This window comes from Acyrthosiphon pisum, chromosome A2 (genome assembly GCF_005508785.2).
Source record: "Acyrthosiphon pisum isolate AL4f chromosome A2, pea_aphid_22Mar2018_4r6ur, whole genome shotgun sequence".
NCBI lineage: Eukaryota > Metazoa > Arthropoda > Insecta > Hemiptera > Aphididae > Acyrthosiphon > Acyrthosiphon pisum.
This window is the reverse complement of record NC_042495.1, coordinates 104,347,404-104,361,843: the sequence shown is the minus strand read 5'-3', so window position 1 is coordinate 104,361,843 and position 14,440 is coordinate 104,347,404. Positions and strand designations below refer to the sequence as shown.

The 14,440-nt window shown below is 28.1% G+C and overlaps 1 protein-coding gene across 2 annotated transcripts in view; it reads right to left on the bottom strand.

Moving 5' to 3' along the window:
* LOC100167969 (protein eva-1 homolog C) overlaps window positions 1-14,440 on the bottom strand; it is a 227,881-nt gene that overhangs the window by 2,352 nt on the left and 211,089 nt on the right. Inside the window, exons 5-8 of one of the 2 annotated variants that reach the window (XM_001945599.5) lie at window positions 13,892-14,035; window positions 10,027-10,236; window positions 7,896-8,036; window positions 4,722-4,993 (exon numbers count right to left, since the gene is read on the bottom strand). In XM_001945599.5, the coding sequence (XP_001945634.2) occupies window positions 4,722-4,993; window positions 7,896-8,036; window positions 10,027-10,236; window positions 13,892-14,035 (767 nt within the window). The remainder of the gene's footprint in view (window positions 1-4,721; window positions 4,994-7,895; window positions 8,037-10,026; window positions 10,237-13,891; window positions 14,036-14,440) is intronic. The other variant, XM_008185164.3, reaches the window with a different exon arrangement.

The following is a 14,440-nucleotide window of genomic DNA, read 5'->3' as shown; positions in this document are numbered from 1 at the left end:
GTTTAAATATTAAACTCGATTGGAATACATCCGTCACGTCAATAATATTATACTCGTAATAAATGAAAATTGTACGAGACAACTTCAAATATAACAGGTTTTGCGCATAGGTGCAGGTAGTTTTTTTTTAAGAATAATCGAGTATAATATGCTCATCATTAATACACTTAATAATCAGTCCCCGAAGGAGTTGCAGGTAGAGCTGCTAAAAAAAAAAGCTTCGAACAAAGAAAGTAGTGTGTCCTATTAATATTTTTTTAAAACAGTGAGGAATAATTTAGAAATGTACAATTAGTGCATAATGATTTATAGTTTTTTTTCGTCCATATTAGACATCGAGAATTCAACTAAAGAAAACAAATCTAATGTGCTAGTAATAATAGGTATATGATCCAAGGGGAGGTCCTGACTCGGGCCCCCTCCCCTTGGCTGTGCAACTAAGTAGGTGTCATTTAGAAATTATGATTCGTAATTATTAGATTTGTATTTATTAACTACAATACGTGACGGGTGAAACAAACTTGTTGTTTCATTTAGAGTCAGGCTTCCGTGTTCCCTTTAAAAGACGTCGATCATTTTTTGGCATATAATAAAATATATCAGTGTCTAGTTTAAATGGTTAGAACTAAGAATTAATAAAGCGGCATCAAGGATATTATGATAGCTTAAAGTGAAAAAAATTGGAAAGTTTTATATTTTATTTGAGTTTCAAAATAGTTGTAACAATCGTAATATATATTTTTCACTGTCTTGTATTTTATTTTACTCAACAATCATCATACTCCTTTGCATAATTGTGCAATGTTTATTACACGACTACACACTGGATGATGTTACGTTAAGGTTAGATAACCTATGTTTTGTGAAAATCGTCGAAAACTTATGTGACGACATTAAGTATATTATGTTACCAGTGTATATATTTTTAACCATTCGCCGTTTAATATAACATTTGTGGTTTAAGTCTAGTGTTTAATGCGAAATAATATTTCACCAAAAAAAGCGCATAAGTATAAATGTATAAAAATAAGAAAAAGTTTTAAAATTTATGTTTACATAAAGTCGTTTTCAAGATAGATGTAAAACTGTATTGTTCTGTTACATTTATATATAGTCCCTATATAGTATATTATATGTATATAGTATAGTACACTATACAGTCATACGCTTATTAATTTAAAAATCGTTTTATACCGTTACAAGTTTAATAGCCCATTTTAAAATGCATATTTTTGAACACGGGTTTTCATATTATGCACAGATCCATGTAAGACTTGACTAAATAAATAACAACTTTAACCTGAAGTACCTATTACCTACATTTTTTATCAGTATAAATATTAAATACTAAATTTTAAATTAAATTAGATTATAGGTGCCTACTGTAATGTATCATAAATTAAAAAATTACAAAAATCTAGTGGCCAAGGCCACAGATATCATTATAAAGAATTTTAGCAATTTCGTAATTTTTGCTTAATTTTATGAGTATCTGCGAACAATTATTTTTTAATATGTTTACTAGGTATAGTTTAAATATCAATATATGAGTTAGGCTGGTTTTATCACTCACCAAGCCACCAAATAGAGAGAGGACAAATCAAATTTGTATTTATTTATTTTTTATTGCTATAGGTATTGTCATTTTTTTCGTAAGAATTTTAGTCTAGGTATTTTTTGAACAAACCTCCCAAAACTACTTTATATAATAAACAATAACATAGTATATTATAGGTAGGCAATGAAAATTTAATTATTTCTTCAGGTCTCAACTCAATACATTATGTTTTTGTTAGAAATTGAATATCAAACCATAACAATGCAAATAGATTTTCTCCCCTCCGAATAAATCGAATCCACGGCACTAGCTGTATTACCAAAGTATTTTGGTTTTTTTTAATTTACCCCATTTTATGTTAAATTCAAAAATTAAGATCTTCAATAAGTGTATATACGTATGCAGGGAAAAACACCTCACATGTAAAAATAAAAATCGATACTATAGTTACTATTAAAATACTAGTATGACAGCAATTTTGAACATTATATAGATAGTAAATAATTTTTCAAAAAGAATATTTAAAAAAAGTTATTACATTTCAAATTAAAATTTAGTCAAAAAAATATTGATGTTTTAAAAAAGTATAAAAAATAAACTATTTGATTTGAATAAACTTTTGTACGTTTTAAAATGTCAAATGTGTATACAAATTAGATTTAAAAATCCGCTATTTTGAATTTTTCCCCCCTCCAAAAAAATAAAATGATTAGTACAAAAGTTATTTTATTTGTCAGGTCTTTCTGAGATGTGTGTTATGAATCTTTGATCGATGTATAACAAAATATGGTCCATATTATACAATTTTTTGAGTACATACCTACTTTAAAATCCTTTTAACCGGAGTTGTGATAGTATTATAATACATAATAATATTATAAAACATCACTAATTCATAGAGATTATACTTTCTTCACTTATAATTGAAAAATTAAGTTACATTTAAATTTATAATTGTATTAAAATTATTATAACATCTTTTAGAAACCAAGGTAGAGTTATACGTGGATAAACATTATTTTCAATATATTATTAATTAAATACGACAGTTTCCGACGATTTTCATTATTTTGTTGATCGTTAAATATATAATAAGTTTATACATCTGTTAGGTATACCTATACCTATGATAAAAAATTATAATATGTATTATGTGGTGTTCCTAAATTTTCATTTTTTTTTTTTTTGGACAAAATATATTTTTTCAATGTAGTGAATTACTGGAATTATTAATTACAGACTTACAGTGGTGCCTCGATAATTCGAATTAAAAAAGAAATAAAATAACATGAGTCTTTATAAAAAGAATAATTTTTATTATCTACCTTTTATAATTTTATTTTCATTACTATGATCGTGACTTTAAAATAAAATAATTAATATTATAGTCATTTTTATATTTATATTAAAATTTAATATAAAACGTTCTTTAGTTCTCTATATTTTATCTTAAGCTTATAACTTATTAGTTTACATATTAAAAAAATTATGTAGGTTTTATTTATTTATTTATAAAAGGCATTTTTGCTGAGTTGTTTCTAATTTTTTTATTTTTTATACCTAGTAGTTACCTATATTAAAATTCAATTCGAACATTATTATTGATCAACCGTGGATTTTTTTACAACAAAGGGTTTTTATCGCTATGTTGTAACCTATTTTCAAATTGATGTTCATATTGATAACCTGTAAAAATTTTATACACTAATTTTAAAACTAATTCTTCTGATGTTTGTTTCATCATTGACCCATTTATTGAGTGACACAGGTTGGTATATATTTATATTTTATGGTTTATTGAACGAACCTTTTAAGTCAATTATTAAATTTGTTGAATATAAGAAAATGTTTAATTTATTTTCTACGAGTCGTATTTGCATTGGGTAGGTATAATACATTATTTAAAAATTAAAATGATACCTTTATCTTTTTTAATCATTGAAAATGTTACTAACAGTAATTCCAGTTTTTAGTGATATCTCGTTTTTTTTGTAAGTTTTTTTTTACGATTTCAATTAACTTTGCTTGTCTGTTATTGTTTATATGTTTTATTTACGTTTCTTTGCTACAATTACATACAAAATTGTCAATTATACTATGTACGCATACAAAACGATATCCACCGATAACATTACGCAAACTGATTGTTTACCTACAGGAATATCGAAAAATCACGAACTTAGTTACTACCATAGGCCTGCAACATTTTGTATTAATAAGAAGTGTTATGGACATTTGTATTCTTTAGCTTATCGAAAAACTGGAGTTTTGAGATTTAATCGTATATCAACGCATTTAAATAATAATATAAAATATAAATATAGTTAGTATGGACAGCATTATTACTGTTACCTTGTTATATTATTATTTTAATTTTACGATTCAATGAAGTTTACCTGAATACTTATCGTGTGCAAGTGCAAATTTGCATAGGTCTACTAGATGACATTTATGCAGATTCACTTATTGCGTAATCGGAACAAATTTACTCTCTTTTATGGGTAAATTGAATTTACATATTGTATTCCGTAAGTGTGTGAATTTATACTATTCGGGTTGTGTAAATTTACACACTTTTGTACCAATTTAGGATTGGTATACGGGTTTACCAAACAATCACAGTTTATTATATTCCTCTTCGTTTTAGAACAATTGTGTGTAATTTTTTAATTAAATAATAGGAGCGTATATAGGATAAGTTTTAAGAGTTTAGTTTTGATTAAAAATGTTAAACCACTGTACTTTAAACGTTTAAATTTAAAAAAAAAACAGATTATGTACCTATATAATTTATAAGGTAGAGGTTAAACCTAGGGAGAAGTAAATTATGCGATCACTCCCTCCTATTACGTTTAAAATAAAAATAAAATACCTTCCTCAGTCCCACCCCTCGTGCAGAGAACTTACTTAATTTATCGGTGCGTAAATATTTGAATTTTAGAATTGCCAAATGATTTATAACATTTAAAAATGTATAGGTATATAGGTTTTACATCTTATTCGTCGAAAATTGTCAAAAAAATAGTTTAACTTTCTGCTCAAAATTATTCAACGGTTCCATCCATCACTTTATTCTATTTTGATTAATTGCACGTTATTATCATCTTTTGCCCTTTCGGGCGCACAATATTTTTAATTATCATAATAATAATAAATCTCTTACTTCGCTTGGCGATAACTGTTGTGTGGGTATAACGGTGATGGGAAATTGCGTAATATCCGTTAGATCAATATCGGCGTCTACTTCGCTAATGTTATCGCCAAATGCGTTTGGGTCGATTGACATGTCATGGCTGGCGTTATCGGACTTATGTTTGTTGTCCAAATGTCTCCTGGAACGCTGCCAGACGAATTTGGCCGCCACGACACACAATATAGACAACAGGCCGCCAATCAATCCACCGCCCAAGTATAAGTAAAACTTGTCTTGTTTTTCTAAACAAAAAATACACGAAAAATCAACAATTATACATGATTAACGTACGCACGCCGCGCACAACGGTAGTTATAATGATCGATCGTATGCGACGAAATGGCACGTCGATAATACTGTGGCCATATCGAACCATCGATAGTTAAACCATAATATCGAAACGTCGATAATTATTTAGCTATATATATCGAAACTACGACTTCGGACAAAAATCAAATCCGTTACGTATTCGGCGGGAGTACAATATTTCCGCGTATAAGAGACCGTGTGGCGTACCCATATTCAGATGGCATACAAATTAAGTGAGTATAATACTATATGCGGAGCATATTATTATTATTATTATTATTATTATTATTATTACTGTGGTGGAGTGGTTCGATCGTCTAACTTACGTCTTGCGCGTATTATAAGCCCAGTCGTAGCGCCACAGTGAGCGGTAAACGCACGCGGCATGTGAGATTACTGCTGTATTGACGTTATAGCCCCGGCCGAATTACACAACCTCTATAATATATACTGACTTTGATGCTACGTTTATTAATTTAAGGTCTGCCGGGTTGTACAATACAGGAGGTACCTCTATTTCAGTATAGTACGCTTTCTATAAATAAAAGTCTGTTGTTCAATAATAATAGTAATAATAATAATAATGAAAAAAAAAAGTTTATAAAAAAAAAACAACAAAGCCTGCACTTTGGCATAATATTATTATATAAGGTATACTAATATTAGTTTTGCGTTTTTCATCGGAAACGAATTCACGATATAAAATATTGTGAGGAGATAATCGGATACCGTTCGTGTTCGAGGGTATACATCTTTATCAGTATTACGGTCGTAGGTATGTAATATGATATCTACAACCACCTTGTATAACATTCATTATTATCGTCATAATGTAATATTATTATGGCGCGATACCCACAGTGATATAGCCTTCGGTTTTATGGGATGTAGTTATTAATCTGTAATATGTAATACTTAGGTGACATACAAGAATAATGTTGATATTTGATTTCACACTCCGAGCCATGAATGTATAGGTTTTGCAATGATGTTTTTTAAAAAAAAAATTTTGTGGCTAAAGTCACTTTTTATATTATAGAGGAAAAATTCTTCGATTTTCAATTTTAAAGGTGGTTTTTGGTAGAAAATTTCAGGTTATAGATGGTATTTTAGGGGTCGATAGGGGCAAAAACGCAAAACAACTGAAAAACGATAATATTTACGCAAAACCAATTCAATGCAAAATTGATTTTGTTATTATTCAAAAACAAATAACCGAAGATTCTTTTTCCAAATATTAATATTGGCATTTTATACAAGTGGTATCATTTTCAAAATATTTTTCCTCATTTATAGACATTACAATTTTTTATAAATTAGGCATGATAACAGTTTTACGTTTAGTTAAAAGTTTGAAAATGTAATACAAAGTTCTTCATAAGTTGATCTTACAGCATTCTAAAAATACCGAAAATATATAAGCACAGTTTTTTGTTTATAAATATTTGAAGTTTTAACTTTGATAACATTGGATTATTAAACGAAAAATAACAATTTATGTTATATAAATCATAAAAAATTAATAGTAGGGACTTGAAACTTTTTGCCATTATGTATATAAATGTTTTCTAATGACATTTTCAAATCATGTTGACTAATTTTTATTTATTAATATCGTAAGACTACTTTCATCGTTCTACTGTTCTATTAGTGTTGGGTGTTGACTTATAAGTTATTAACAAAGAACAGTAATATATGATATTATAATATTATAACAATTTTAATTTATATGCCATACTTTTGCAAATATTTGTTCAACCTACCGTATTAGTTATATAAATAAATCATAAAATATCCTTAGAAATATGAGACAGTGACATACAGTCTCCGCTCAGAATCATTTTTCGTACCGATGCAATGATCATTGAATTAAAATCCTTTTTACTTCCATAATTACAGTGATCTATTTAATGACGAGAGGTATAGGTTGGAACTAGCAGCAGAGCGGTTTTCCAGTTTTTTTTGTTTTTGTTAAACTGTACTATATTGGTACGTTTATTTTTGTGATCACTTCATAATCATAATAATATATGTAGAATTCAAGTCTTCAACATAATATTATAATATCAATTGATTATATTATTATCCATTCAGTTTTGATGGTAAAATATAAACACTTTAATAGACATTTGTCCAGTTTTTATTTTTTTGGAGTCCTATAATATGTATTAATAGTTTTATTCATTAAGTTAAATATTAATACTAGACATTATATGAATTTTTAAAGTTATATTCAAATAATAATACTTTATACTGTATACACTATACAGTATACACATATAATATTTTTTGAAAAACTTATATTTATATGCTTATCTGTGAATGTTTTACACGGACACATGAATATTATATTTATAGGGTTTTTGTAACGATTTTGGTACTTTATTATCTTTATTTTTTTGTTATTATTTATTTATTTATTTTTTTGAAATTCTCATCTTTTTATTCACGAGAAGGGATACTATTGTTGTGAATATCATAAAAATATTTGTCAAAAGAAATAACTGACTTGATAAGTTATTAAAAAGTTTTTTAATTCAAAAATGTTGTAACAACAGTTTGAAACAATTCTCAGAAATCTGTTCTTATATTGATAACTTGCAATGATTTAAGCCAATCTTATCTTATATATATATATATTTAATGAAAAATGTAGTATTACATAACAATATGGAAAATTAATTTGGTTAAGTACCATTAGACGCTAAATTATTTTTCAATAACCTTACCTATACATTGTTTATTTTAAATTAATTAAGTTTCGTTTGATTTTTGTTGACAGATAACGCTTATTTTCGCGATGTCGTTCAAACCAGTCATTAATATTTCACTTACTGTACACAATCTTGTAAGAAACGTAACCAAAAGTAACGATGTTAGCTAAGACGCTATTCGGATCAGCGGTCTTCATTGTGGTAATATTTTGTACCGGATTCTGTGTCGTGGACTGTTGATACGTATGCCGAGATATCGTACCTAATGTTGACAATATGGAAATGAGATTTGTCAATAATTATTTTCAGTGATTTTTTCACCCAGCAAAGCGAAGGTTTTCGTGTTCCATTTATACAGTGGTAGCGATGACCGTGCATCAGCGCGTGTGCTAAATACTGATAACTTATAAGCCGCAGCGTATATTACAGTGTAGGTATACTAATAATTATAATATATAGTTGTGTAGCACTAGTGGTATTTTACAATTAAACATGGTTATTAGATTGTTATTGCATTGCCCGCCGTGGTTATATAGAAACCAGCATGTAAAATTATATATTAATAGTGCGCCAAAGGGTTAGTATCAAGCAAAATTAGCAATATTAATCAAACCATTATATTATAGGTAATGCAAATTGTTATTAGCCCTAAAAGTATGACAAAACGAAGATGATATTGTGTTCTCAAATAATCGAGTAACGTTTCTATAGAACTGTATAGACAATCACGGGGGAGTCCTGCTGTAATAGTTTTTAATTGAAAATAATTACGTTAAACAAGATTATAATACAAAAACAGATTGTTTAGTGCAGGGGTGTAATGTTCAACACTGCGGTAGAAATATTTTTAATTTATTTTGTTTTTCTCATTTTTAATAATACGGTTAAGAAAATATACACCTTATTAGATTTCAATAAGTAGGTAGCTTTCATCTCGTTATAATTTAGTTTTAAATTTTTGAAAAAATACTTTTTAATAAAAAGAAAACAACGTTACCTACTCGTTATTGTAGAATAATATTATTTATTGTATTACTGTTAAATATACATTTTTGTGCATTTCACCGTTGTCGTCTTAACAACTTCAATTTGCGAATATTTTGCTGAAGAGTTTACTAGTAAATAAATATTAGGTACGATTTTATAATATACAGGAGTATGATTATAATCGTATTTTGATATGAGAAAATGTATACTGATCGTCTATTACTTTCAAAATTACAACAGAACATAGGTTCTCACATATATGTTGATAGTTTTAACGTGAGTCAGATTAAAACACCAGATTAGCACTTAAGCAATTAAAACAATAAATTTAGATTTAAATTTTAAATGTGGAGCATTACGTTTAAGTTAGGTTAACTATATTTATATTTTTTTTCTGGTTGACGAAAAACAATAGCAATGTATTATACAAACTAATAAGAAAAACAAATAAAATGTGAATATTCTTTTTTTTTTAAACATAAAAATCACTACCGAAGAAGAAATAATACGTGACAAGAAAATATACACTACTATAAAATAAAATAAATTTAATTGAAGACCATTGGGGCTTTTCGTTAAATTGATTTAATTTCATAGTTGATATATAATCTCCTCAAGTATTAGTACTAGGTTTTCTCCAGTAATCCTTATATTTTTATTTAAATGTCTTACATTAAAATAAATATTTTTATACGACATTTGTGAATAGGTATAATACGTCGGACAATTTTTGAACGCCTACCAATTAACTCATTATGCATTGAGAAACATCCATTAATTATATTTAAATTAAATAACAGCAATTAAAAATGCTTATTGATATTGTTTTAATATAAAAATATTATGATAAAATAAAAAGGTCAAACGATTAGTTAAAATTACACGAAACGTTTAAAATTAATTTATCTTAAGTACAATAATTATAGCGGGAATTATTTAAATGGTTTATTTCATATTTTTTTTTTTAGAAAAATAAAACAGCGAACAGTCTTCAACGAGTTCACTGTATTAACATAATTTGTATTTTATAGAATATGTCCCACGAGGAATTACTAATTTAAAGTGGCGGGGTAATGTTGATACGGTTTCCTCGTTATTTTAAATCGAAAATCCTTCGTTGTACACATACCCTACATAATAATAATATATATACAACAATATGCGATATGTATTTTGTGTTATTCGAGAACCATATCAACGTTTTTCCATTACTGATATGTTTGTGCTATAAATATAATAATAAATCAATATTTCCGTATGCTTACCCAGTGACGAACTAGATGAATTTCCATGCCCAACGGGATCAGCAGCCGACTCGTTGTACCTAGTCCTGGGGTCGTTGGCGGGCGGGGATAAGGATTCGAATGGCTGTACGGGGGCCACACCGGGGTTGTCAAAGTAGTCCAGTTCCATTACAGTCGGTTCGTCGGAATGAGCAGGCTCTTCGAATTGTTCTTTTAACACTCTCCTGGGCACTATAAAAAACCAATACCGAAAAAATGTAGATTAGTCTACAATATATTATATTGTTAACACGGGGTCTTATCACATTTTTTTTTGTGTTTATGGTTCAAATGGGATCGTACATCATGGAAAACGCCGTTTCAAATAAAATAGACTAGTACACTCCGAGGGGTATTAAAAACGCCATTTTAAATTCGATCGGTGTTTTCAACATGTAGACATATTATATTATTTTCATATGGTTTATTATTTTGTATATCATACAGTTATTTTAATTAGTCATTTATCATTTATAACTCGGCATCTGTAATACATTTTAATAGTGTTTTAGTAACTAGTTTTAAGACATAATATTTTATGATATTTTATAATGCATATTTGATAAAAGCAAATTGAATTTATTTTCCTATTCATTGTTAGTGTTAATAAACATAAAATGGAAAATTATTATTCATTAGAAGACAATAGCATTAAGTATAGGCGGTTAATAAAATATTTTCTCACAATAATTTATTATTCTAAAGATTTTTTTCAAACAATCAATTTGATTATATATTTTATTTATTTAAACATTTTTACTTTATTTTTTTGAACTATATACCTACTATGTAAAACGAAATGTATTACTTAGAGGAAAACTGTTGTAACTTTTTTGTCCTTGTAAAAAACATCAAGTAAATGTGCTTTTGAAAATCACGTTTTTAAGTACATATTACTATATTAGTAATAGTTATATACATTATTCTTATATGTATACCAAAAAGTGCTATCAAGTAATACGTATAATTATATTAAGTAATTATTATGAAATGTTATTTCGAAAGTAGATAGAGTACATGAAATGATGGATTAGTATTAGAAACTACATAAAAACGTATATCTTTCTATATAACTGCTGGAATTGCTGGAATTGCTAAAAGATGATAAGTTTAGAATAAATATAGTGTAGGTAGGAATAAACCAAAAAACTATTAATTAAATGGAAGTACTTTTGTGTAAGTTTATCATAACATATATTGATAGTGTACAAAACTATTAAACTATGTACGCTTATTAAAAACACAAAGGAATATGGGATATGTGCAAGTTCGTTATAAACTTGTTTCAATTAATTTATCAAATGGAAATTTTTCAAATTAGCACAAATAATTAACGTTGTAACTTTTAAATGTAGGTATACTCTACGCTATAAAACACGAGATAAATAAAAGCATAAAGGTAACATTATATGTGTTGAAATAGGCGAATGAACGCAAAAATGTTCGTAGACTCATAAATGACAATTGTATAGACTATTACATTATTGCAATCAGACATAAACATATATTTATAAGTTAAGAATATTGACTTCATGAGTGTTTTTAATATTAATAGTAACTATATTTAGTTACAGCTTAGATTTATTTTTTAAGCAACTGATTAATATTAGGGTTGTTTTATGAAAATGTATGTATATTATGTAAAGTAATAATTATTGAAGAAAACAGTTAACATAATATTCTGACTACCATCATAGAAATATTGCGAGTTATATAAAATGAAAATATAAAAAGTTATTAATTCACCAAAATATCAAATTATGGATATGTTCTGGGGAACCCATCATAGGATCTTTTACCGACGAAAACATGAAACAATATAACAGTTTTTGGAATATATTAATCTTACACTGGGAATTCAATGTACACTACAAGTCTACAAATATTTACTAAATGTAATATTAATAACTCAAAATGTAATGCGTTATTGATAGAATATATAGTGTATACAATATCATATTATTATTATTATTATTATTATTATTATAACGTACGGACACGGGGTAGCGAACTATATATTGTTGCTTTATTTAATAAAAATAACAATAATAATAATTTGAGTTTGGAGAAAATATGGTGCATTACAACATGTCGCTTTTTTAAAAGATATTTTATTCCATCGTATTACAACGGCGGGAAATGTAAACGTTTTGGACGAGTATATTTGCTTTTCATCAATTCGTTTTCCGGGAATGCATTACGGGTTAGGTATCTGTCTACAACACGTACGATAAATATATATACGTAGACGTATTTCATTTTAAAATGATTTGTGAGGAGGTCGCAGCTATGGGAGCACCGAGTGTCCATACGAATTGTTCAGATTTTTTAGCGTAGGTGCTCAGTGCTCATATATGTACTTCGTTTTTTCAAGTCGAACGCATAGTGCGGTACACCATTTTGGCCGATGAGTTTATGCCCTTTTTTTTTTTTTTAGATTTTCAAAAACCATTTGAAAATAATTGCCTCTACCGTTTATTGCGGTTTATTTTATAAAATGGTGTAATACAAGCACATATAATCTTTAATTTCAAGGTATTCTAAACGCTTTACTCGAAGTTGGTTCCAAATTGTCGAATTGGTTCCGATGGACTTTAATTTGTATGTTAAAACTATGAAATATATTTTGAACAATTATTTAATATCGAACCGACAACAGTTTCACAAGTTAACAAGTTTGTGTTTCAAATGAATCTATAAACCAGTATAATAAGCAATAAGCTAATACCTATTTGTCAACATTACAATAATAATAAAATGGTGTATATTAATTAATAATACTAGTCTAACTCAATATTAAATAGGTGAGTCGAAATTAATTAAAATAAATACCTAATAATAAAAAACAATTAAAGTAGTATGCGTTTATTTGTACGCATATTGTCAACTCGAAATTTGACAGTCATTTAATTTTTTCATTAATTTTTTTTTTTACTAATTAACTTTTCCTTTTCAGCTCTTTTTCTTTACTCTGAGTGGGCTTCTTCATTTATTTACTTCTTTCATATATGTTTCACGTTAGATATTTTTTCAGTGCCAAAAAAAAAAAAGTGTGTGGGTGAAATACAATTTTGTATTAAGTTTTCCATCAAACTATTTGTAACAATATGTGTAGTTTGTTTTGCCCTACATGAAAGTTCTGCCCACATGTTTCTGATAGAAAATCATAGTCATCAGATCTCAATAATATTTCTTATTTTTATGTACGTGATTATGTAGTTCAAACAAATGTACATCAAATGTATGATGATAAGATATTTTTTTTTATCGGGAACCAATTCCGTATTTTCCATTTTTAGAATTCCCTAATATTGATCTTTAACGATCCCGACGGTATATTATAGTCATCTATAAATGATCAGTAGATAGCGTACCTACACGTTTACCCGCAACCCACAGACCATAGTACTATTTATTGCCTTCACATAATACAGCGGAACCTCGAAAGTCTATGAGGTTTTTGATAATTTGAAGGAATATCTGGGCCCCTGCATTTCAATAGTTATATACATTTTTTTCTATAACTCAAATTTTCTTTTGACCCGACCGATTCGAGTTATCGAGGCATCACTGTATATTAGTGTCCATAATATTAGTGCCTCCGTAATATCAGATCACACTTATGTTATTATCCAACCACAATACATTCTCAGAATAGTCTCGTACATCTGCCGCACATATACGTATCCAGCTAGGCTCCCATTCACGGGTTATAAGATGATTGGCAGTAATGCAAGACGATAAGAGATGTAAATTTATTTTTTTTTACAGGGGGTCTCTCTCACTCTGTTGCCGGTTTACCGTAACGTAATAAAAAATTGTCCGTGGAATAGCTTCAGATACTCACCGCAGTTGTAAACGACTTTCAAGTACATCCTCGAAGCTGGTTTGCAAGGGTTTCCGAACGTAGCCGCATCCGCCGCCAGTCTGCAATTTCTCTTGCCGTGGCACACAGTCATCACAGTCTCCGTCGCGTAACTCACCAGGCACGCTGGAAAACAGTTTAACGTTTCAACACAGCCCAACAATACATTTTTAACACATAACCGTTGAATCGTGTCAACGAAACAGATCGATCGTAATAATGGGAATAATAATATTATTTTACTTTAACCGTGCAATTTTCTAAAACTTTTGATCATTACCGCTAAAAGCGTTTTTCGAGTTGTGTAAGGACATAATTTACAGTAGTAAATAAAAATGAATTGCTAGCATTTGTCTATTAATTTAAAAAACAAATTACAAAAATTGTGCGATTAAAATATGTTCTTTATGCAGTAAATATATTTGTATGAATATAAAAAAAAATAAAAATATTTTACACATAATGTGTACATGGTAATCGTTGAGCGTGTAAGTCAGTAATGTCCGCTTGAACTGTTTTCATCTACCTGTA